The following is a 25,186-nucleotide window of genomic DNA, read 5'->3' on the forward strand; positions in this document are numbered from 1 at the left end:
TTATGCCAGCTCCAGGAAGGTGGCGTTGAAAAAAAAAACAGTCAACATGGTTTGATAAAAAGGATCCTCTTGTTTCACCACACGACAGATTTCTACAAAAATAGATCTTTGCCAACGGATGTTATGGTATTAGAATAGTATGTACGTCCGCGTTTCGGTGTAGTTTTCAGTGCTATTTATGGAACTTTGTTTTCTAAATGAGCGTAATGCGTCATCAATCGGTATAGCAATATGCAATCAGTTTCGCTTGTTTGATGCCAATGTGAATCGTGGAGAATGCGATAAGGTGTTGTACGGGCAATGTCTCTTGCGAGAATGCGAATGTGTGTGAACTATGCGAAACTACACTTACATTGGGCCTGAGGTGAAACTGTGCACCAAACAAATTGCTTTCCATGGTTGGTATCTGTTTGTGGTATATGAAAACCTGTATTTTCTCATCCATGACAACCTTACGAGTTGCGCTTTATTGGAACTTTGTGGTTTGGTGTGTTTTTGGTTGTAATGTAACGCCAGAGTACTGCTTCGAGCTCGGGTTTAATAGCGCATTGAAAAAATGAAACGGCAAAGACCGAACAATGAAGTCGCACAATTTACAAAGTCAAGCAACGATGCTGTGGTCTCGTAGCTGCATCGTTCAAGCTTCCAAAAATTTCCCAAACCTTCACGCAGGAGTTTCTATCACCGAATTTCCCGAACTCCACATCTCTTCTCTAATCTACCTCCCTCTCCCTCCCTCCCTCCCTCCCTCCCTCCCTCCCTCCCTCTCTCTCTCTCTCTCTCTCTCTCTCTCTCTCTCTCTCTCTCTCTCTCTCTCTCTCTCTCTCTCTCTCTCTCTCCCTCCTCCCCCCAAACCCACCTGAAGGCCGGATGTTTGATCAGCGCCAGCGCGAACAGTGGCAGCAGCTGCAGGGACCTCGGCGCCTCCAATCCCGGCCCGGGAGAGCTCAGAGTAGCTCGGTACGCTCCCAGAGAGTCGATCACGGCATTCACGACGGCCTCCCGAGCGTCCGGGAGAGAGGACGAGAGGCACCGGTCCACGGCTGAGGAGAGAGGGGGGGGGGAGTTAGTTGCAGGTCAACTAAGACAGACAGACAGGCACCCAACTTGGCGAGCGCTGAGCAGACTGATACAATACCTATCTGAGCAGGTTCCTCTAGCTCAGGGGCGGGCAAACTTTTGGGAGCGCGGGCCGGGTGTTGCATTTGTGAGCAACTGGGGGGCCGGAGTGCTAAGCTCGCCAGAGCTTCGTTTGTCAATGACTAAAATGGATGCTATGTTGCTATGACGCGACTGACCAACGACGGGCAATGACTGGCTCATGACAGAGACAAATACCTATAGTTACACTTACAAACGAATGACTTTTGACCCTTGACAACCATACTAAAAATCAAGTCTGCTTAGGTAAAATGCACACACACACTAGGAATCATAGGTCTCGCGGGCCGGATTGCAATGCTGGCTGCCTATCCAGGCCACGGGCCGGACGCCGGAGCTTGGCGGGCCGCATCCGGCCCGCGGGCCGGACTTTGCCCACCCTGCTCTAGCTCGTCGTAAACTAATATATTACGGTTAAAATACATGCTGGTCAGATCCCTGTCTCGCTTTTTACAATATTCTTCAGAGGACTCGTTAAGCATCTGTACAGCGCCCTGACTCACCTAAAATCATTCAATTCTGCCGAGCAGACCGACAAAGTACATCCTGGTAAGCATCATGTCTTGTCTAGCCTAAACTACCCACTTTGGCCCCTGCCTCGCCCCATACCAACTCTTGGTAAGCACACCTACTAACAAATCCTAGCCAGACTCCTGCCCCATACTAACCCATTTTGGCCAGCAGACCTACTAACAAATCCTCGCCAGACCCCTGCCCAGACTAACCCATTTTGGCGAGCAGACTGGTGACGGCCTCCTGATCGGCTCCCTGGATGACCTCGTGCATGTTGGGTGTCACAGGGAGGCAGAGCGTGTGAACGCGAATACGGCGCTCTCCTGAGGGAACAGGAGGGAGAGAGGGAGTTAGAGTGTACGATACAACTAAACTACGACATCAAAACTACAACACAACAGGCTTTTCCCCACCACGGTGATCCACATCTAAATTTTCATTATCCATTCCAAATATTCAAAAATATCCCCTGTAGTACCCATCTATCTACCATATTCACTTCCCATTTCCTTCCTCCCCACTCCCCCTACCTCCTACCTGTGCTCGACGTGTACTCTCCCCACCCCCTCCTACCCTTGCTCGAAGTGTAGAGTAGCGCCGCCTGGAAGCACGCCGTATGGGTGTCGCTGAGAGCTTCCTCCACCGAGACCTGGATCCCGAACCCGGCGTCCGGGCTGACATTAGGCAGGGAGAGGAGGTCCGTGGAACGGACGAAGAAGTTGCCGTGGAATGTGTGCATCGCCAGACCGCTGTAATAAAGAGGGGAGACGGAGGTTATAAAGGGGTTAGAGAGGGGTAAGAGGGGATTTTGTGAGCGTAAAAATGTTCTCAGAGATGGTGTCAGTGACGATGACTTAAGGGGGAGGGGGACGCCCGGACAGTTAGTGGTTATCGGCGCCCATAACGATATAGGTACTAGAAATTGGTCAGAAGAGAGAAGGTGAAAGCAGGAGGATAAGACAGCGGGGAAGGCAGTACAACGTTAGCATTACTTTATTATGTAATAGAGGATAGAGAGGAAAGAGGTTACGTTACGAGGGTCGGGACGTAACGAAGACATATCAAAGTAGAAGGAGAGCATTTCAGAAAACAGCTACAGAAAACAAATATATTGTGCATTTTCAAAGTCTGTCTTCCTTTCATACCCATCCTCCCTCCCTCACTCCCCCACCCCACCCCCTCTCTCCTCTCTCCTCTCTCTCTCTCTCTCTCTCTCTCTCTCTCTCTCGCTCTCTCTCTCTATCTCTCCCTCTCCCTTGCTCTCTCTCGCTCCCCCACCCACCCCCTCTCCCCTCTCTCTTACCGAGTACACCTTATCCTCATGACCGCCTCGAACCCGATCTTCCTGGTGAGATATCTCCTCAGTCCGCGTTCAAACGCCTCCGTCTGAGCTGGGTTGAGCTGGGTATGGACCCCGGGGTAGTAGTGCACAGAGCCACCCGAGAACTGGCTGACGCCACCTGGGGAGAGAGAGGGGGTTAGAGGGGGTAGAGAGAGAGAGAGAGAGAGGGAGAGATAGAGAGAGAGATAGAGAGAGAGAGAGAGAGAGAGAGGAGAGAGACAAAATCAGAGTGAGATAAAGAGTGAAAAAGAGCATAAGGAAGAGGGAAAGAGATGGATAGTAGATGTGAAAGAGAGAAGGAGAGAGAAAAAGGAGAGAGAGAGAGAGAGAGAGAGAGAGAGGGGGGGGAGAGAGAGAGAGAGTAGGGGAGTAATGGGGCGGGAAAGAAAGTAAGAATTTGCCGGTTTCGCCATAGGTGTGCGACGTAAAAAATGTACAGAGATGAGTCAGTCAAAATTTAAGTAAGTTCATTCACTCCTGTTGACCACAACAAACACTGCTTGCCGTTTCCAGGGATATCTGAGGCATATTTTTTATACATTGTAAGCGTTTCAGCCACTAGAAATGTTTTTCATCAAAGTTCCTACACAATGCTAAGCGTTAAACCACACTTGAACCAGCCGACATAACTCCATCATTATAATCATGGGCAATGCTGACATGAAGACTAAAGAGCATGACCCTGCCATGCCTGACTCTCTAACCATAGAACCTGCCAAAACCAAAGTGACAATTACACAGCAATCATACTAAAAACCACCACCCCACAACGTCCCCCCTCCTCAGTTGCCAGATAACCCCCCTTACTCACTCAGAGTTGCCAGATCGGTGTAGGTTGCCGCCACAGAGAACAGGTCCACAGCCACCTGCTGTGAGGAACACTCCAGGGCCAGCTTCTTGTAGAAGTCAGTGGCCGGGCCCAGGTGGGGCGACGACTGACCTGCGGGTGGTGGAAAACGGGTTCTGTAATAACATGTAGGTACATGAAAATGGCGCTGCCGCGGTGTAGTGAAGTCGTGTGCGTACTACACTACGACGACTTCTGTCACGTCATTTACGATAAAAATACGCATTTGTCCCCCATTGGTTGCGCATGCTTAGAAGTATGGCGTTCAATGACGTCAAATAAGTCATCTAAAGATCTTGAATGACACACAACGGCAAGTTACACATATGTAAATGCTTGTTTGAGTCTTCATCGGGAAATGTTGGGCGCTCTTAACATGAAATATACGAACAAGAACACATCCGGGTTCTGGGGGGAGCCGCCACAGCAGCGAGCGTACCTCTGCCCAATGCAGAAGTTGAAACGAGACTTCCCAGGGTAACTACCAGCACGTTCAAAGCTCAGCCCATTGACCTTGACACTCTGCTCGGAACATTGCTCTCGATGAAGACGTCATCATCCACCGGCAACGATGGAATAAGCATCGACATGCTACAGCGATTCTCGTCAGGCGTTGCAGATGTCCTGCTCGATGTGGTCAACTCCAGCCTCCATACAGGTCAAGTACCAGCATCATGGAAACACGCTCTGGTCATACCGATACCGAAAGGGAAAATAGCCAGAACCCCCGCTGACACCCGCCCGATATCAATACTGCCAGCGATTATGAAGCTTGTCGAAAAGATAGTCCAGCAACAGCTAACTGGATATCTTGAGACGAACCACCTTCTATCACCCCATCAGCATGGCTATCGCAGGCTGCACTCAACAGAGACGGCACTCGGCGTGATAACCGACAACGCCCTGATGGCCATGGATAAGGGAGAAATATCCATTCTAGCCCTGCTTGACCAATCAAAGTGCTTCGACGTGGTACCTCATGAAACTCTACTGAACAAACTACAAACATACGGAATTGACACTGACTGGTTCAGTAACTACCTAACAGGACACACCCAACAAGTCATGATTCGAGGAATCGGCAGCACAGTCATAAAGTCGGTAACCAGACCAAACTCGATCGGTGTGTACCAGGCGGCTCAATGAGTTGTATCCTGTACACTCTTTTCTCGAACGATCTCGGACTGTATGTCAATGAAGGCGTTACCGTCGTTCAGTATGCCGATGATGTACAAGTACTAGTGACCGGCAGGAAACGGGAATTACCACAGCTGATAGCGAGGCTTGAAAATGCACTTGAAACTCTGTTCCAATGGTTCTGTCATCATCGCATGAAGGTCAATGAAAAGAAAACACAGCTGATTGTGCTTGGTACCCAGGCAATGCTCAGAAGCGTAGCTGCTGTGACCATTACCTTCAATGGCTCCCCGATTCACAGCTCGACGACCGTGAAGGACCTAGGAGTTACGATCGACCAACACTTGAACTATCACTCCCATGTCGACGCTCTCATAGGCAAATGTACAGGCATGGTGATCTCACTATCCACGGCGAGAAACGTCATTCCGAGCCCAACTCTCGCAGCCCTCGTACAGGCTCTAGTGCTGTCAGCTGTACGCTATTGCATCTCAGTGTACGGGTCGAGCGGATCTTCCCAGCTTACGCGAATTCAAAAGATCATTAACTTTGGCGCGCGAGTCGTGAGCGGTAGAAAGCGCAGGGATCACATCTCGGATGTCGTTCAACAGCTTGGATGGATAAATGCTCGACAGTTAGTTGAGCACCACACCGTCAGCATGGTGCAGTCAATAGTTAAGACCGGCCTACCAGAAAGTATCCACCGAACGATAGGACCGCCCGCGAACCAGCGACACACTTACGACACTAGAGGCGCCAGCAGTCTGTCCGTGCCTCATATAAAAACAGAGGCTGGAAGACGCAGGCTGTGTTATCGTGGCGTCACACAATACAATGCAACCAACGTTCCCACAGACTGTCGTCGTTACCGACACCACCTGAAACGCGACATACTGTCAAGACAACATCATGTTTAAATGCCTATAGGCTGCACAAATGCCGACTCGTGTGTGTGTGAATGTACAGTACATATGAAACAACTGGCCGCCGAATGATTGGAGTGGGGATGAACCAATGTGATGAACCAACCTATTGTGATGAACCAATGTTTGACGTGCAACACCGAAAAGCCACGTTTCACTGTGGATGTGTTGTAAATATATCTATCTATCTATCTATCCCTGATTTATTGTCTTACCTGACCTACCTTTTTGGTCCTATCTCGCGGTCTGAACTCTATTCTTACCTGCTCGGTTGTTGGAGTCTCTCTCGCTGCTCCTCTGTTATCTTACCTGCTCGGTTGTTGGGCTCCTCTCGCTATCCCCTGTAATCTTACCTGCTCTGTTGATGGATCTCTCTCGTTATTAATGCCTCACCTGCCCGGTTGTTGGGGTCCTCTCTGGCCGTCAGAGCTCTTAATCTCACCTGCTCGGTTGTTGGGAGTCTCGCTATCCCTCTAATCTCACCTGCCCGGTTGTTGGGGTCCTCTCTCGCTATCCCCTGTTATCTTACCTGCCCGGTTGTTGGGGTCCTCTCTCGCTATCCCCTGTTATCTTACCTGCCCGGTTGTTGGGGTCCTCTCTCGCTATCCCCTGTTATCTTACCTGCCCGGTTGTTGGGGTCCTCTCTGGCGGTCAGAGCTCCCGGTCCGTGTGACGGCAGGGACGCCAGGACAGCAGTGATCCGACCGCCGACTGGGTACTGTCGGAGGGGAGACGATAGTTAGTTATACGAGCTGGGGAGAGAATGTGAAATTACACTCGACTTCTACGAGCTGGTGAGAAGCTGAAATTACACTCGATCTCTTTCCGTGCTTCCACTAGAGTAGGTAGGCGGTAGCATGTTTAGACAAGTTCTACACCAAACGCCCACATCGAAACCCACCTGAAGATTCGTTCATATATCAGCAGCAGGTGCTTTTAAACAGTTAAGATTCAGCTCCTTTTTTCCCACAACTGACCACCAGTTTACACACTTCCCTTTTCCTCCCCAAAGAATGCACAGCAGTTTATACTTCCCGCTTCGACCTCCTGAAACTCCCTTCCCTCTCCAAAGAATTACCACTAGTTTACGCTTCCCACTTCCCCCAGACACTAAACACTAGTCTAGACCCTCATGCTTCCCTTTTAATCTGTTTATATCCTTTTACCCAAGTTTATACCCTTCGACCTTCCAGTACTCTTCTTCCTTCCCGAAGACTGACCACTACCACTAGTTTATACCCTCCCTTCCTACCCAAAGACCACTATTATTTTACACGCTCCATTTCGCACCCAAAGACTGACCACTATAAGTTTATACCGGATACCCTACCCTTCATCACCAAAGACTGGCAAGTAGTTTATACCCTCCCCTTCCTTCCCCAAAATTTTAACTGACCGCAAGTGTATACCCTCCCCTTCCTACCCAATAACTGACCACTAGTTTATCCCCTCCCTATTCCTCCTTAACACTCACCACCAGTTTGTATGCAGCCTGCAGCGCCGCTCCCAGACAGCTCCGGGTATTGTGGTTCCCAGCAAACCACTCCGGTAGCTGGGTGAGCAGGTCCTGTACTAGGTCACGTGACTCGTTCAGGTTCACCAGCAGGCCGTCCGGGGAGGGTGGAAACACGTCTGAGAAAAGAGATACATGGGAGTTAGGTCACGTGACTAGCTAACATGAGCCAACAGAGTCAGGGGAGGGCGGGAACACGTCTGAAAAAAGAGATACATGAGAATAAGGTCACGTGACTAGCTAAGGTGAGCTAACAGTCAGGGAAGGGCGGGAACACGTCTGAGAAAAGACATACATGGGAGTTAGGTCACGTGACTCGGCCAGGTTTACCAGTAGGAAGTTAGGAGACGGCAGAAACACGTCTGAAAAAAATATATGGGAGTTAGGTCACGTGACTCGGCCAGGTTTACCAGTAGGAAGTTAGGACACGGCGGAAACACGTCTGAAAAAAGATATATTGGAGGTGGGTCACGTGACTCGGCTAGGTTTACTATCAGGCCGTCCGGAGAGGGCGGGAACACGTCTGAGAACAGAGAAGATGCATGGGAGTTAGGTCACGTGACTAGCTAAGGTGAGCCAACAGAGTCAGGGAAGGGCGGGAACAAGTCTGAGGAAAGAGATACGTGAGTGTTAAGTCACGTGACTCGGCTAGGTTTATCAGACTGTCACCAGGAAATCGTGAAACACGTCTGAGAAAAGAGTCACATGAGTGTAAGGCCGGGTCGCTCACTGAGGTTTGCCAAATGAGAACAACGTGTGTGTCGATAAACGTTTGAAAAACTGGGCCAAACAATAAGGGTTATTTCGCATGGCGGAAACAGCTGCACTGCAAACACGTATAAAATGACACAGTAGGAAGTGGATATGATTTTGGACTTTTTGAGTAGTAAACCATGATAAACAATAAACATGTAGACAAACGGTCTGTAGCAGCTACGATCACCTACCGTCCACATCACCGACCACCATCACCCTTGGCTAGGTGAGTCCCTCAGATTTAAAGTGGACGTTATGATTTTGGACTTAGTGCGCCTATATCAATTCGAAGTTGTGAGTTTGGCCTTTGTGAGTCTGTAGCAGTTACGATCACCTACCGTCCACGTCCCCGACGACCATCATCCTCGGCTGGGTCAGACCCTCGGAGAGGTCGTAGAAGTGGACGCTGTCGTCGAACGTGATGAAGCCGATCTGGTGGAAGAAGAAGGGGAATGGGAAGACGTCAGAGACATCGACTCATTCGACGCACCACGCCTAGTTGACAGTGAACTTGCACTATACGCACCGATATCTTACGGAGCTCACCAGCACTTTATGGAGCTCACCATTACCTTTTAGAACACACCATAACCCCACACCTATCTCGCGTTTAGCTCACTAAAACTCACCACTTACTCCCAAACAACTCCATATCAACACTCACGACTCGCACCTAACCAACCACTGGCATATTGCAAACAGCCGAGCACCTTAGAACACTCATCTTTCACCCATTATCATATACACTCATATCACCCCAACCTTCACACCTAAGCCCATTCCCAACTCTTTAATTCCCCAAACTCACCTGAGTCCGTGAATCTCCCGGTAGTCTGTCCAGCTCATCCAGTAGAGTATCACAGAACACACGGAGGTAACCCGACTCCACGGCTGCCCGACTCACGTCCAGGGCAAACAGGTAGCACGACGGCTGCGGCGGCCGCACCTGGGGACAAGTTGGGGAAACGTTAGGGGAACAGAGAGCAGGACGGCTGCGGTGGCCACACCTGGGGGACAAGTGGGGGAGTGTTAGGGGAATGTTAGAGGTACGTCCAGGGCAAACAGGTAGCAGGACGGCTGCGGCGGCCGCACCTAGAGGAAGACGTGGGAGATTGTTAAGGGAATGTTAGGGGAATATTATGGGAGGGGTTACCTAAGGGCTAAGCCAGCCGCACCTGAGGGATAGGGGGAATGCTAGGGCAAACAGGTAGCCAGGACGGCTGCGGCGGCCGCACCTGGGGAAGACGTGGGGAATGTTAGGGGAATGTTAGGGAAATGTTAGGGAAATGGCAATACGACGTCTCCGACGGCGGGACCTGGGGGAAAGTAAGGGAATGCTAGAAGCATGATAGTCCGGGAACAGATAGCAGGACGGCTGCAGCGGCTGGACCTACGGAAAAGATGGATGAATGTTAGGTGGCAGCATAAAGGCTAAGTGGGCTAGCACCTGGGGGAATGTTATATGAATGTTAGGGGAATTTTGGGGGACTGTGAGAGAAGTGTGAGGGGAATTTGACGACAGCAGACGGCGGGACAAGAGCGCTCGGACCTGGGAAAATGTTGGGGGGACAGATAGCACGATGGCTGAGGCTGCCGGAACAGGGAGAAATAGAGCATTAGGAGGGGTGTGGGCTTATGCGTGGTTCACACCGGATCCGTAATGACCGTTACGTGCCGTAATGAATACGTCGGCGATTAAATAATATCTTGAAAGTGGAGGGCACAATGCAACGCGCATGCGTAGTTCGATTTTTTGGCGACGTAACGCCGTATTCGTTACGGATTCGGTGTGCACCGGGAATTGCCATGTTTAGCGCCGTCCTTCGAATCAAGTGCGCCAAAACTATTTTGCTTACAAGCAATCGAAAAATGGGCTAAAGCTAAGAGCTGTTTCTTAATATCGGTGCGTCAGAATTTTAATTGGTTTTGCCCTCTTCTTTTTAAATCTATTCTTATCACTTTTGCGTAGTGGTTTATATTTGTATGGAGGCATATCATTGTTAATTAACTACAATTGTGGGCATGATACTATACAGAGAATCTTTTATCCTTTTTGGCATAAACAAGAAAACATGCCTATGCTGGTCAACGCTGAAGTTCATTTTCTACACTCGTGAAACGCTGCTATCCATGGGCAAGATCAACGTACGCATCGTACAGTTCGCTCAATTGGCTTGCGAAGAGGCAGTGCAGTGTCCGTCCAAGCATCAAGTCTAGCAGGGGCAATATGGGCAGCGAAGTTGACTCAGAACTGCATAAAAGACGTGGCACGAGAATCTATGTATTGGAATTTATTTTGTGGACTTTTAACTTGACCTGTAACATACGAGTACCTACATGATTAGGGCTAGGCTAGGCCTACGAAGGAAATGTTATCTTTAAATAAACGAGTGAAATGTAATTACGGAACATGAATTTTAGGTACGTCACTCAAGAGATACAACGTAGGTTGTGACATACTGAAGGCATACCTACATGAAATAATGCCTAAAAATCAGTCGGCGAGTTGATACGATTTTTTTTTCAAGTAGAAAGGTCCGCACTTGCACACGAGCAGACCGCTACCCGCTACCCAGACCAGCCCAATCAATCGCAACATGTGAGAAGGGGTGGGCACGTGCGCATGGGCCGACCAATACTCTCGCTGACCTTTGCACTCTGCATACTTTATATGCGTGGTGTCATTCAGCATACCAAAGTCCAAATGTGAGCGTTATCGGCCCAGCCAATCCCGAGATATGAAAAAGGGGTGCGCACGTGCGCACGTGCCGATCAATACCTTTGCCGACTTGTGAATTCTACATATAAGCATGTTATCATTCAGCATACTTGATATAAGCACTTTCGGCCCAGCCGATCCCCAAATATGAAAAAGGGGTGCGCACGTGCGCACGTGCAGATCAATGCTTTGCTGACCTGTGCAATCTGCAAATAAACTTGGTGTCATTCAGCATACTTAATATGAGCGCTATCGGCCCAGCCGATCCCAAGATGCCAAAAAGGGGTACGCACGCGCGCACGTGCAGACCAATGCCTTTGCCGATCTGTTCAATCTTCATATGTACATGGTGTCATTCAGCACACCAAATATGAACGCGATCGGCCCAGCCGATCCCCAGATATGAAAAAGGGGCACGCACGTGCGCACGTGCAGATCAATGCTTTTGTCAACCTGTGCAATTAGCATATAAACATGATGTCATTCAGCATACCAAATATGGGCGCGATTGGCACAGCCAATCCCGAGATGTGAAAAAGGGGTGCGCACGTGCGCACGCGCTGAGGCAATTCGAAATCGTCCTAAGGTCACGGGATGTGTAGTGTGCACCCAGCCAAAACAACAAACAAATATTGAACCGTTTCTATTCAGCCGTTCCCGAGTTATGCTATGACGAGCTCTTTTGGAACCTCTCTCGTCGCACGTGACACGTGCTGTAACAGGCACTCATGAGTGATATCAATAGCACAGTTCAGGGTAGAAAGGATGCAGCCCCTCCCCAAAGAAGACCGCTCATCAAACAGTCAAACCGTTTTGGAGATACATGTCGATAAAAGTCATTACGGCGGCCGGTCGAGCCGAAAAGTTCAATTTTCCCAACTTCTGTTACGTTCCGTAACGAGTACGGTGGACGCTGCCAGTTTACGGCGACTGGTTGCCACATTTCAACTTCGTCTACAAAAGTCACAATGCTTGGGGAATCTTGAGAAATCTCTAGCTCATTACGTCCGTAACGGTTACGGCGTCATTACGGATCCGGTGTGAACCACGCATTACACGAATGGACTGGCGAGGGGAACAGTCCGTGCACCGGCCTAGAGACACAATGCAGTCGATCTAACAACACTCCCAAACAGGGCAGCGGAGTCGGAGTCGGAGTTGGAGTCGGTCGGAGTTAACAGTTCTGACCGGAGTCGGAGTCGGAGTCAATTTTGGAAACCGGAACCGAAGTCGGAGTCGGAGTCACCCAAAAATCAATCGACTCCGCAGACAGGTGGCAGGGCTGGGGACTGCGGAGTTGGAGTCGGGGTTGGAGTCGATCGGAGTCGATAGTTCTGCCCGGAGTCGGAGTCGGAGTTGGGTTTTTGGAAGCTGGAGTCGGAGTCGGAGTCAATGAAAATTCATCGACTCCGCAGCCCTGCTCCCAAATACACAAACCACCTCTACTACTCTTGCAGAGCAATAAGGTCGATTTTACCACGCACCCTGAATACCAAAATCGCCCCTACCACTCTGACCATTCAATAAGGTCGATCTTACCATGTATTCAGACGGCGCGATGAACTCTATGGTGGACGACTTGCACTCGGGCCGCCGGCTGGGGTCTCCGTAGGTCTTACTGACCGGGTCATACTGAAACTCCTCCGGTACTGGCGGCACAAACAGGTTACAGGTTACAGGTCAGAGGGTGAGGGCCAATGGTTAACAGACAATGTACCAATGGCTAACAGTCAATGTTAACGGCCAACGGCCAATGGTTAACAAACAATGAACCAATGGCTAAAAATCAGTCAAAGTTAACGGCCAACGGCCAATTGTTAATAGTCAATGTGCCAACGGTTAACAGTCCATGACGTGCCAATGGTTAACAGTCAAGGTGCCTAGGTCAATGGTCACAAGGGTGGAGGCCCGATGGAGGGTCAAAGGAGTATGATCAATAATAGCTCAGTCAAGGTCAAAGTTCAATAGCCAAAACGTGTTGGGTCCAGGTCAAAAGTCAAAAGAGTGTATGGTCAATGAGGGGATGATACCGTCAAAAGAGTTAAAAGATAAGTTACGCACACCTCGTGACTCGTGAGGGTTCATTGGACGCATTTCACCCATCCTTCCCTCAATATCTCCTTTAGCGCAATGAGGCCCGCAATATCTGCACCATTGACTGTTCACATTAATCTTACCCGGGCTAATCAAATGTCTAGTGGATGTGATTACAAAAACTCCAACGCACACCATGTGGGATTCGACCAGTAAACGCATTATTATCCACCAATTTTCCCTCAAAATCTCGGCAGGAAGCCGTCCCACTCATTCACTAAAGCAACACTAAAGCCTGAAACAGACTCTTCCCACTGTCAGGAAATCCGCGCATGCGAGAGCCTATTCAAATACATGGAAGCACGCGCGCATCAATCGCACGCACCTCCCGCATCCGATTGATGCGGGAATAATTAAAATGTATTTGAATAGGCTCTCGCATGCGATTTCCTGAACGCGGAAAGAGTCTGTTTCAGCCTTACCTCCCTCTCCCCTCCTCTACTTACGGTCGTTCGCTCTGTAGCAGAGGTTGCACTTCCACCTCCTCTGGTCGATGAAGTACACAAATGGATTGATGTAAGTCCGACAGGAGCGGCACCGCACTATTGTGTTACACTGGATCACCGGTAGAGACTGCGGAAAAGAAAGGGGCCGAGAAATGTCAGTGAGTTATCAGGGTCAGATGTTGATGTTAATAAAAATAAATAACTACAAATGCATTCAGAATACATACTACCGTTTGACTTTCAAATAGACAAACAACTTTTTGTTCATAGAACCTTTATCACTGCGTAAAGTATCAACAAACACTGTAACCGTTTAAAAATCTTTTCCAATTAATCAATCACGTGTTTTCTGTTCTGCTAAGCAATCCGTGTTGCTACAGCAAAACTTAATAGAATACAATGCAAACACAACACAACACAATACAACACAATACAACACAACACAACACAACACAACACAACACAACACAGTATAATGAAACAAAACACAACAAAACACAGCCCATTTCATTCTACTTGATATACCACAAAACACGCCACCCCCGCGCCCCGTTCCAAGTCCTTTTGCAACCTCACCGGCAGGTCCTTGAACGGGTGGATGACGATGCCGAACGGCAGCCGCGACTTCTGGAGGACGCTGGACGTCTCCGGAACACGCGTCAAGGTGCAGCGGAACAGGCTGGGGGAAAAGGTGGTGTTACACGAAGTCAGTGAGTGGTGGATAAATAAAGACAGAACTGTGGTACGATAAAAGGCTGGTAACGCTGAAACGGCAATACAATCGATCTTCTAAATTGGTCTGTTTTAAAGCTCAAAACTTAGATCTGTAAAAACTCGTGCTGTCATCGAAACTTGAGCCCGATACCCATAAATGTGGTTATAATATACGATAGAAGTCGTGCCATCGTTGGGAATCCAGCTCACGATCCAACGATCTCCTGTCATTCCTGAGAACCGAGCCCAGTCGAATCATCCTTACATGAATAATGCTTTTGGTATATTCCAAACAAGCTGGTGCCGTCGTCGGGAATCAAACCCACTCTAAACCACCAATCCACGTCGCAATATTCGCTAAAAGTTCGAGTCATCCCTGGGAATCGAACCCACGCTCACCGGACGGAGCACTCACTCTGGCTTGACGTTGCTGTTGTTGAGATGCTCCTGCGGCAGAACGACCTTGGGTGGCTCCAGAGGCCCCGGAGGCAGAATGTGCCGCTGCTGCAGATACAAACACGTACAAACCCAGTCAGCATACAAAGGAACAGTGAACACGCAAACACATACACGCGCAAACGCAGTCAGCACACAAAGGAACACGCAAACAGAACACACGGATGGCTATCTACTCAGTATAATTCTGGCCTCTGGGAATCAGGAAATGATTCTATAAAATATGATTCCAAGGTGGCATTTTTGGCATATGTATTTCTAGTGCGTAGGAAGCCAGATAGGTAGCGGCACAACATTAGCCGGTAGTCATATAAGCAAATTTACAATTTGTTTAGATATCTGCTCCAAAAGTAACAACTTCTGACCATGACTCTTCTGTCTAAAACTCTAAAACTCATGTCATATCGTCATTATACTCCTCATCAGCAAACAAAATATTTAAATAATGACCCAAAGACATTCATACTCCCAACAAAACACCACAAAAACTCTCACCGCGCGGTGAGATTCGAACCCGTACCTGCATGAGGTCGACCGATTCTGTTCCCCACAGCCTGTTGAATCCTCCCGAGATGACATTATGGGCTGTCTGTCTGCCTCCTGGCTGTTGCTGAGGGCCTCCCAGTCCCATTTGGCCCATCTGCCCGGCCAGAGCGGCTGCTCCGTTAACTGGGGGTGGTGGGGGAGCGCCACCGCCGAACACCGGCTGTGGAAGAGGGGGGAGGGGGAGGTGTCACGTGGGTGTCATGTGGGAGTGTTGATTCATATGAACTTTAACCTCCGCACACTCTGATTACTCATCACTGTACCTGTGCATATCCCCCTTACTGATTAATTAAACATTCCCCGGCCATCAGCCCCTCTCCATAGTTATACCTTAGACATTCTCCTCTGATTATCCCTCTGTTTCTTACCTCCTTTGCTCCCTTATCCCTCTACCCCCATTAGTTTCTAATTTCTCCCTAATCCCTTCTGTCTCTTACCTCCATTTCCCTTATTCGTCCATCTCTTTTGACTCCTCATTCTCTAATCACTAAACTCCCCAATCCCTCTCCTCTCCCTCCCTGATAATTGCTCTACCCCTCCCCATTGATCCCTGCTCCTCTCCCTGCCTCTCCCTCTCCCCTCCATCCTTCTTCCTTCTTACCTGTACCGGGTAGCGCCTCTGTCCAGCCGGTCCCGGAGTTCCTCCCCCGTTCACAGCTCCATTTGACATCGGGGGCGGAGCCATCGGACCAGCGCCGCCTCCCATTGGTGGAGCGGACGGCGCCGGCGGCGCTGATTGGCCGGCAGCTGATGTGGGCGGAGCCATCAGCGGAGAACGCGTCGGTGGTTGGATGTTGCCAGTGGTGGGCGGGGCGTATGACGTAGGTGGACCAATTGATGACGTCGGAGGTCCAAATGATGACGTAGGTGGACCAATCGATGACGTCGGAGGCCCATAGGATGACGTTGGAGGTCCATAAGATGATGTCGGAGGTCCAAATGATGACGTCGGAGGGCCAAACGCTGAGGTTGCGGGTTGTCTATAAGCAGAAGTGGGCGGGGCATATGCCGAAGTAGGCGGTCCATAAGCCGAAGTGGGCGGAGCATAGGCTGAAGTGGGCGGGGCAGGCCGTTGGTTGGGGCCAGGAGGTCTGAGTGGATCCCCAGCTCCTCCTTGAGTAGACGGAGGACCAGGCATGGGACCAGGTGGTCTAGAGAGACCAGGACCAGAGAGACCAAGACCAGACGGAGGGCCGGGCGGTCCAGGTATGGGACCAGGCGGTCCAGGAACCTGAGGACCAGAACCTGGTGGTCTCGAGACTGACGGACTGGGCATGGGAGGACCAGGGACCGCCGGACTGCGGACCGGAGGACCACCGGGGACAGCGGGACCAGGGGCCAGAGGTCGGAATGGAGATGTGTTGAACTGTCCTCCAGGACCTGTGGGGAATAAACAAAACAGAGAGTTAGCTAACAGTGGGCATGTATAATTGTTATATGGAGACAGAGGCAGAAAGAAGTGCACGCAACAAACGTAAAACAAACATGTGAGTAAAGACAAACAGACAGACACCAGTGTGCACAAATACAAGAAAAGGGTGTGTCCCAAACACTCGCATTCACAAACACTGGCGTACACAGAAACACAAAAAGGGTGCGTAATTGCGCAGACACGCAATATACGATCATACACAGAGGTGTGCAAGAACACATACAACGGCATGTAAACATTCCACCACAAGCAAACTCACATCGCGGAGCGCACACCAGCATACAATTACAGGTATAGAAACATGTGTAAAAATGTGCACACAAGCACACCCCTACGCCCACGTAGGCATACACATGTGTGTGCAGTGCGCACACGCAATCAGATGCGGGCCCACGCAGACAAAACTCCGCATACGAAACACACACGCAGACGTGTGAGCCCAATGACATATTCGCGGTTGGAGGGGCGGGGGTTACAGGTGCAGGGACAAGTTAGGCTGTGAAGCTCGGTTCGAGCTTCAGAAAGTGGTTTTCACTGCAAACAAGTGATGGAGCAGCAATGCAAACCAGGGTTGTCAGTGCCAGCCAGTGCGTCTTGTCCGTGTGTCAGTTTCAGTATGTCAAGATGTCAGTGTGTCAGTGCCAGTATGTCAGTAAATATGTCAGTATTCAGTCTGTTTGTGTCAGTGTCAGTGATTATATCAGCATCAGTGTGATTGTGTCATTATCAGTGTCGGTTCGTCAATGCAGTATGTCAGTAGATGTCAGTATGTCAGTATATGTCAGTTTACGTCAGAATGTCAGTATCTGTCATTATGCCAGCATATGTCAGTATGACACCCACTATCAGCGCTCAGTGGCGGCTGTCGCTCCATTAAGTCCAGTCTCGGAGTGTCAGTGTCAGTATGTCAGTATATGTCAGTATGCGTCAGTATATAATACACCCACTATCAGCGCTCAGTGGCGGCTGCCGCTCCATGAAGTCCAGTCTCGGAGTGTCAGTATGTCATTATGTCACTATATGTCAGTATATAGTTATCAGTATATGTCAGTATATGCCAGTATATATCAGTATATATGACACCCACTATCAGCATTCAGTGGTGGCTGCCGCTCCATGAAGTCCAGTCTCGGAGTGGCCACGGGGGTCGGTCCACGCGAAGAGCGAGTTGATGATGCCCCTGTACCGGCCACGGCACTTCATATTAGCACGGCGGTAGATACGAGCATATGACACCATTAGTATAATTGCATGGTGTCTATGTGTATGACAGTGTGTCAGCTTTCATTCAGCATTCACTCATTCATAAGGTAATTGGTATCCTATTAGGTAATGTCAGTAGCGAACGAATAACCGATGAATGCAAAATAACTTTAGAAAGAAAAACGTTGGATGACAAAACAACAGCTTCTGACCTGTACCTGAACATCTTCTGAGGATCTACTGAAGCACAGATGATAATATTTCACAACGATGCTAATGAAAGTCAGATATGGTACGAGTCCTCCAGTGCAAGTTTTCTAGCAGATGAATGGCACGTAAGTAGTTGAAGCAGCCTGCCACTCAACATGCAGGAAATTCGAAAGTTCGAAATTCGAAAAAGCATCAAAGGCTGAAAAAGCCGAACGAAAGAAGCTTCAAAGTGATTCCCCAGCCATAACTAACTAATCTATTTGGCTAACAGCAGACAGACGAATTTTAGCTGTCCAATACAAAACAAAAAGTATTGAAAGTAAATTAGTAATAAAGAAATGTTTAGCGTGCGTATACTGTACAATTTACATGTTCCAAATCGCATGATTTTGTGCGCGGCGCTTAGTGCGTGTAAATGTGTCATGTGCAATGTGCTTTGTGCATCTCACGTCCACACGTGTGGATTGTGTAAACACTTCAGCATATGTGCAAAGAACAGGTGCACTGTGAAATGTGAGGTCTGGTGAGGAGTGTATAAAACGTGTGATATTTCTCTCCTGTGTACCGGAATCACTGGGAGTTGGAGTCAGCCCACCGTGGGAACCGGAAGCGACACCGGAAGTGTTCAGCGGAAGTCGCAGATTCCGTCCTGAGACCGTGAGAAATGATGATTGGAAGTGACCAGTAGGCAACAGAACACCTGTCTCTCGTCGATTAGCACGTGTCTTGTCGAAAACCGACCATCATTAGAGAAAAGGATCATAATTATAGCAATAGCATAACGTAAAAATGAGTCTCTTGCTGAAAAAGACGAGAAGATGCGCGATTGCTAATAAAAAGTCGCTCCAGGCTGAAGAAACGCCATCCAGCTCTTTGTGTTTGAAGAATGCAACTAAACGACATAAATGGGTAAAAAAGAACTAAGATATCATCTGAAAACCTTTTCAGTTCTACTCACCAGTTGAACTAGGCGGTGCGCCGACACTGGCGCCACCAGCGACCGATCCCGGAGGCTGGGGTACCAGTGGCGCTCCAGAGATGGCAGCACCAGCTGGTCTTGGCGGTGCTGTCGAAAAAGAGACCGTTTCCGGTGAAATCAGGGCCCATTCTGATAAAATACCGAACTATCTTATCCACGGCATTTGATGACACATGTAATGTCACGGAACGGTGATCCCATATTGATTATTCAATAAGTGAAATCCAAGAAATCCAAAGAACATTTCCCGGATGGGCGGTCATTATCATCCGATGTGAGCAAGTTCCACCAGCACAGGCTCACGAGGTGACCGACTGCGAGGCTGGGTGGACTTTCCATCGAGAAAGCTCGGTAGCCCAGACCACCAGCGACGCTGATTACTTTGCCCTAGCATCACACATCCCTGAAATGGTCTCACTTGACTGAAATGCCCCCTCCCCCTCTTGAAAAAAAAAATCGAGAAAGATTATGCTCTAAGTTTTAATCAACCTAATAGGAGCGTACTTTTCTGAAGTGATCGTTTGAGACTTGAGTGACACGGGATAATCGTTTTGGAGAGCATGCAGTATCGCAATCGTACAAAACGTTTACTGTATGCCTGGCCTATTCAAATACATTAGCCAGAGGGGTGTGGTAATAACTGGTGTAAGCAAATTGACCACGGTCAAAAATGCATTACCAGAATGCACTTAAGCCAACATTTTGGGATGGTCTCGTTCCTAAGCCGGCTAAGAGCTTCGGTCCAGAAAATAAATTTATCGTTGGCATACAGTAAAAAACATACCAAACTCGGCCGGTGATAAATTTTCAAGACCTCAGTCCTTACTGATTTTTGAACTCGGCCTTCGGCCTCGTTCAAAAATCCAGCAAGGACCTCGGTCTTGAAAATTTATTTACACCGGCCTCGTTCAGTATTATATAACACCAACTCTGCTGTGTACCGCAATCACGGCGAGTTTAGCGACATTCCCCACTGAGACATTACCGTCCTAACGGGATGGACACGGGCAACGCAGCGTACCAGCCAAGGGTCTAATCTAACCCCACACCTCACACAAAATAAGTGTCACCCAAGTTATGTATGACAGTCAGCACGAATACGTTCAGCGTCGCTCACGGGGCTAGGCCGAGAAACTCTAGGAAAGAGACTCCCAGAAACGGTTCTGAGCGCTAAGTCATTCCACCCGGGCCGTTAACAGTAAACCGGATGTTGCAATCACAATGGAAAATCAGCAGCATGCTTTCTTTCATGCGACACCTCCCCCCCAGCCCCCTCCCCCATTCGCTGTTTCTTCCATTTATTCATCCATTCATTCATTCATTCACTTATTCCTCCACTCAAGAAGTCATCCAATTCAGGCAATCATTTATTCACTCACCTCATTCACCATTTATTCTCATATTCATTCAGTCATTTCCTTTCTTTGATTGATTGATAATGGATCATTCATTAATTCATTCATTCAAACATCAATTCGCCTAATACATGCATCCATTTAACCCTTCCTTCTTTTCCTCGTCATTCACTCATTCATTCATTCATTCATTCATTCATTCATTCATTCATTCATTCATTCATTCATTCATTCATTCGTTCGTTCGTTCGTTCGTTCGTTCGTTCGTTCGTTCGTTCGTTCGTTCACTCATTCATTCTTTCACTAGATCGTCTAATCCATTAATTCATAGCCACACTCTCCCTCTCTTCCTCACACCCCATACACTCACTCACTCACTCACTCACTCACTCACTCACTCACTCACTCACTCACTCACTCACTCACCCCCCCCCCCCTTCCCCAGTTGTAGCACTCACCTATCGAAGTCGGCGTCTGGGCAGCAGCACCAGCAGCAGAAGAGCCGCCGGGGGCGGGGGGCGCTGCCCAACCCGAAGGTGGTGCGCTCGATACCGGTCTAAACTGCTGCCCCGCTGCCACTCCAGGAGGGAGGGGATGTCGGAATGGTGCCCCGGGAGGGAGACCTGGTCGGGGAGGCATTCCCGGGGAGGGAGTCATTCCGGGAGGCATGGGAGGGGGTCGAGCCCCAGGAGTCAGACCAGGGGACTGGCCAGGAGGTATACCAGGAGGACGAAGCGGAGTCTGCATTCCCGAAACCGGAGCTGTGGATGAAAAGAGAGACAGGGGTGTTAGCTTGGTCATTAGTTGCATTAAAATGGTTAGGTAGTTAACTATGGACAATATCACTGTGGTAAACGCCGATGCAAATAACCCAGGCCAAGCAGTCAGTATCTCTAAGACAGTGAAGAATTTAAGAACTAAGTGACCATTTATAGGATCACACCCAAATGGCATGAACAGGTAATGAAAGAAGAAAGAAAGGAGTACAGTAATAATTCAAACCTTTTCTTAAAATGTCTTATAATGTCTGCCGGTCCCGTAGCTCAGTTGGTAGAGCGTGAGAGCACGCGTTCCCGGTTATAACAGTCCGGGTTCGAAGCGCGACGGGCGCTTGACATTTATGGGCATCCTGACAGGTATGGTTGCAGTTGGTGGCAGGCCGTAGCCAGGCGAAGTCAGTGACGGGACCGGCCGTGCGCGGCTATGTGCGCCTGCGCACGTTAGACTTTGGACTTAAAATTCTGCCATAGAACCGGAATTGCGCGATCGGAGGGTAGAGGTCAGGGCCAACACAAAAAGCTTTGCTTAGCGGGGGCTCTGTCCTTGTGAATCCTTCACATCAAAAGATTCGGAGTAAATTCAAAAACCAACATTAAAGGGACCCTCCCACCTTAACATTAGATTTGAGTTGAGATAGCCAAAATGGGGTCCCTGGCTCACAATTACCGGTTTCGGCACTCACAACATCGAGAAATGCCTTAAATCGGAAATATTGAATTTCAAAATTGCAGCATTTTGATTCAGAGGGGCTAATGCTTAGGAATACCCCTCTGAATGTGTGACGTCAGCGCAGATATCTAACGATTTTTAAATGTTTGACTAAAACGTTTTGTAGCACGCGGTGGTATATGCTATTTGCGCGCAGCATCTGCCGCAAACGCCGCACTTCTAAAATAAAGTCGCTAGAAACAGCGGAGATCTCAAAAAAGTAAACAAAAGTAAAAGTCTAATATCTTGAAAACCGGTGAATATTTTTCGGTGAAATTTGGTAGATATTCGTTTTCGCTCTTTCTGAACCGAGCGACATCATTTTCATGCCAATTCATAAACTTTTTTGAAGGTGGGAGGGTCCCTTTAACACCAATAAACGATCAACATTTGGCCATCATACAACACCAACTGATAAGAGCAAGACGTCTCACCTGGTGACGGTGTCAGTGGTGTCCGAGGTGGACCTCCTGGCGGTCGAACCGGTGCTGGCTGCATGGTAAATCTGAGAAAGAAATGGGTAGTCATTTCTCAGTGACTACTCACTGATTTTATGATCAATACTGGGCGCTATTTGGTCTCAGCTTTTTATCAGCAGGCGCGAGCATGCTGCTGCTTCTTGGCTCCTCATTGGTCGAATTCAAGTGGCATATTCATTTGATCAATGAGAGGCCAAGAAGTGCCAGCAATAGCTTCCTTATATGGGGAAAACCAACAGCATGCTGATAAATAAACAGCGACCGAACAGACTAGCTCTGGTGTGGCATTGCTCTAGAATGTCACACTGAGAGACTCAGAGAGATCAGAGAGAATAAGAAAGAATCAGAGAATCAAAGAATCAGAGATACGAGGTGCGTGTGGGGAACCTGTCCTTTGTCAACAATTTGATACTGCAAGAGGGCTAGTTTCTGAATTTATTGGTAGTTTTCAGGCCTTCTTTATTGAGGATTTCCAGCTTTGTCAGTGAAGTCTGGTGGTTTTTCCCTACTCATGGCCTGGCCTGTCAGCTTGTCAAGCAGCTATTCAGTCTGAATACATTAAATACTTTGAAAAGATGAAGTTGTCTGATTTTATAACCATACATGGTCATCGCCCTGCCCACTCCAGCCGTTCAATTGGCTGATCCAATTTTTGTTTGGCTCCTCGTAGTTTCCCCAACTGTTTTTGGAGTAAAGGACTGCATCTCTAAGAAAGTTTCGAAACACTATTTGTTCAATAAGTTCCGACTGAAGGTCGCCAAGAAGCCAGCAGTCAGCCGCGTCCGGCACGCAACCACTTCGCCACCCAAGTTGTGTCGGACTGGAACGCTCTACCAGAGGAAATTGTCTGCTAGCCATCGACAAATGTTTTCAAGAACTGGCTGGACAAGCACTCGACGAACTATGCCTTCATCGCTCCACAATAGTGAAGACTGTTGACGCTACCCGAGCTCTCTACGACAGAACCACCACACAATCCTAGTGCCTTCAATGATCACCAAATATCAGGTATCAGGTAATAAACTGACCCTGAATGTTATTAAATATCCCAAACATAGTTATTAATAATTTTTTTTTCAGAAAAGGGCACAACTCACACAATGACAATGTAACAAAAACAAACACGTTACAGGTATGCTAGAAACCACTGCCTGGCTACAAATAAAATACATCAGCAATGCATCCTTGTCCTGTTGCCCGTTACTTTGAGGATGTCATAAATGACAATTCGATAAAAATTCACAAATCAGTCACAATCCCCGCCAGGCATTTACATGGAAATAAAATGATGTAACCATGATGATGACGGGGAAGCCTACCGGTCTTTGATGAAACTGCTTCTACCGTTGCTTCTACCAGCAAAACGTCAGAGCAAAAATTACTGTTTTGTGTATTTTAGGCTCAAAGTACGCAAATAAGGAAACAAATTCACGAACAGAAATTTTTTAATATTTTTTCAAGCAAATTCCATGATAGGAATTTCTGCGCCAGAATCGTATTTTGTTGATGCATGCTCTCGCGCATGCGCAGATTTTATTACGTGGCAAGTGATATCTACATTCCGCAAAGTCAGAAAGAAAAGATCGAAATATCTGCCTGTTTGGTGGTTTTAAATGATAAACAACCCTGCCTTTAAAAAGAGTCCCTCACAAATATGCTGTATTCTCTCTTTTATGCGATTTGACAGAGCTTTATCTCGAAAATTAGCCAAAGAAATTTTGGTGAGGAAACTTTTCGAAGAAAAACAATGGCATCAAATATGTTCAAAAGCAGTACCAGCATCATGAGCCTTAGCTAAAATGATTTGTGTTTAGGAGACTTAGCTGGTCGTAGTCCTATTTTGAGTCATTATTCATTTTTAATAGAATAAATCAACGCGTCGAATACCAAAATTACGTTCTAACGCCTTTCATATTCTTCTCAATAACATATATCATAAGGACGCGTGTATATCACACCACGGTGAGATTTACATAATGCATCGCACTGTAGTGTAAACCTCACCCGGGTGTGATTTACACAATACACTACTCCTGTGTATATCACACCAGGGCGTATTTTAACATGTTAACTGGGTCGGCAATTGCCGACCCAGTCACGGAGAATGCCGACCCAGTGACAGCCGTTTGCCGACCCAGTTGCCGCCCCCTCTAGGATGCAGCACGCACATGCAGGCTAGGTGCCGTCATTCATAGTGAGGCTGCTGCCCTCCGAAATGATAATGCCGCCTCTTAAAGTGAAGCAGCCGTCTATAGAAAGTGATGATCCCACAACTCAATGTGACAGTGCCGCCCCTAAATCTGTTAGTAGTCCCACTCAATGTAATGGTGCCGCCCTTCTAAGCATCTGTGGAGCCCCTCAATGTAATGATACCGCCCCTCAAGAAGATGATGCCGCCCCTTTCAGTATCGGTGGCGCCCCTCAATGTGATGGTGCCGCCCTCAAAGGGCCGGTGGCGCCCCTGAATGTGATGGTGCTGCCCGCCAACGAGTCGATGGCGCCCCTCAAAATGATGCTGCCGCCCCTTAAAGTGTTGGCGCCGCCCCTTATAGTGTCAGTGACGCCCTTCGAAGTGTCGGAGGAACCCACTAATATAATGGTGCCGCCCCTCTAGATATCCACATAGCCCCTCATTGCATGGGTGTCGATTTGTATACTTTTGGGGGTGCTGCAGCACCCCCAATGCTCAAATGAGCACCCCCAATGGTTTTCCGGGCACCCCCAAATGTTCCAGTCAGCACCCCCAATTATTTTGTCCCTCAACAACTCCCACTAACTCTGCTTGAGGAAAATAATTGGTTCCGCAGTCTTTCACTACTAAAAATAAAACAATTACGCAATTTACAATGCATGAAATAAAAATGTAAAGAAAA

At 48.4% G+C, this 25,186-nt stretch overlaps 1 protein-coding gene across 1 annotated transcript; it reads right to left on the bottom strand.

Annotated features, from left to right (window-relative positions):
- Positions 1-855: 855 nt before the first annotated feature.
- Positions 856-23,841, bottom strand: LOC122376313 (protein transport protein Sec24A-like; the record flags this gene model as incomplete). The annotated part of the gene is made up of 19 exons (XM_043356118.1): positions 23,633-23,841; positions 22,269-22,339; positions 20,805-21,107; positions 18,971-19,078; positions 15,769-16,547; positions 15,142-15,327; positions 14,581-14,669; positions 14,028-14,130; positions 13,452-13,578; positions 12,451-12,560; positions 9,001-9,138; positions 8,531-8,624; positions 7,398-7,555; positions 6,545-6,641; positions 3,828-3,956; positions 2,978-3,134; positions 2,248-2,423; positions 1,887-1,997; positions 856-1,043 (listed from the first exon to the last, which is right to left on the bottom strand). Coding segments are annotated over exons 2-19 (3,117 nt in total), but the record flags the coding sequence as incomplete, so codon positions are not given.
- Between the last annotated feature and the right edge of the window lie 1,345 nt (positions 23,842-25,186).

Source organism: Amphibalanus amphitrite, unplaced genomic scaffold (genome assembly GCF_019059575.1).
Source record: "Amphibalanus amphitrite isolate SeventyFive unplaced genomic scaffold, NRLGWU_Aamphi_draft 002096F_arrow, whole genome shotgun sequence".
NCBI lineage: Eukaryota > Metazoa > Arthropoda > Thecostraca > Balanomorpha > Balanidae > Amphibalanus > Amphibalanus amphitrite.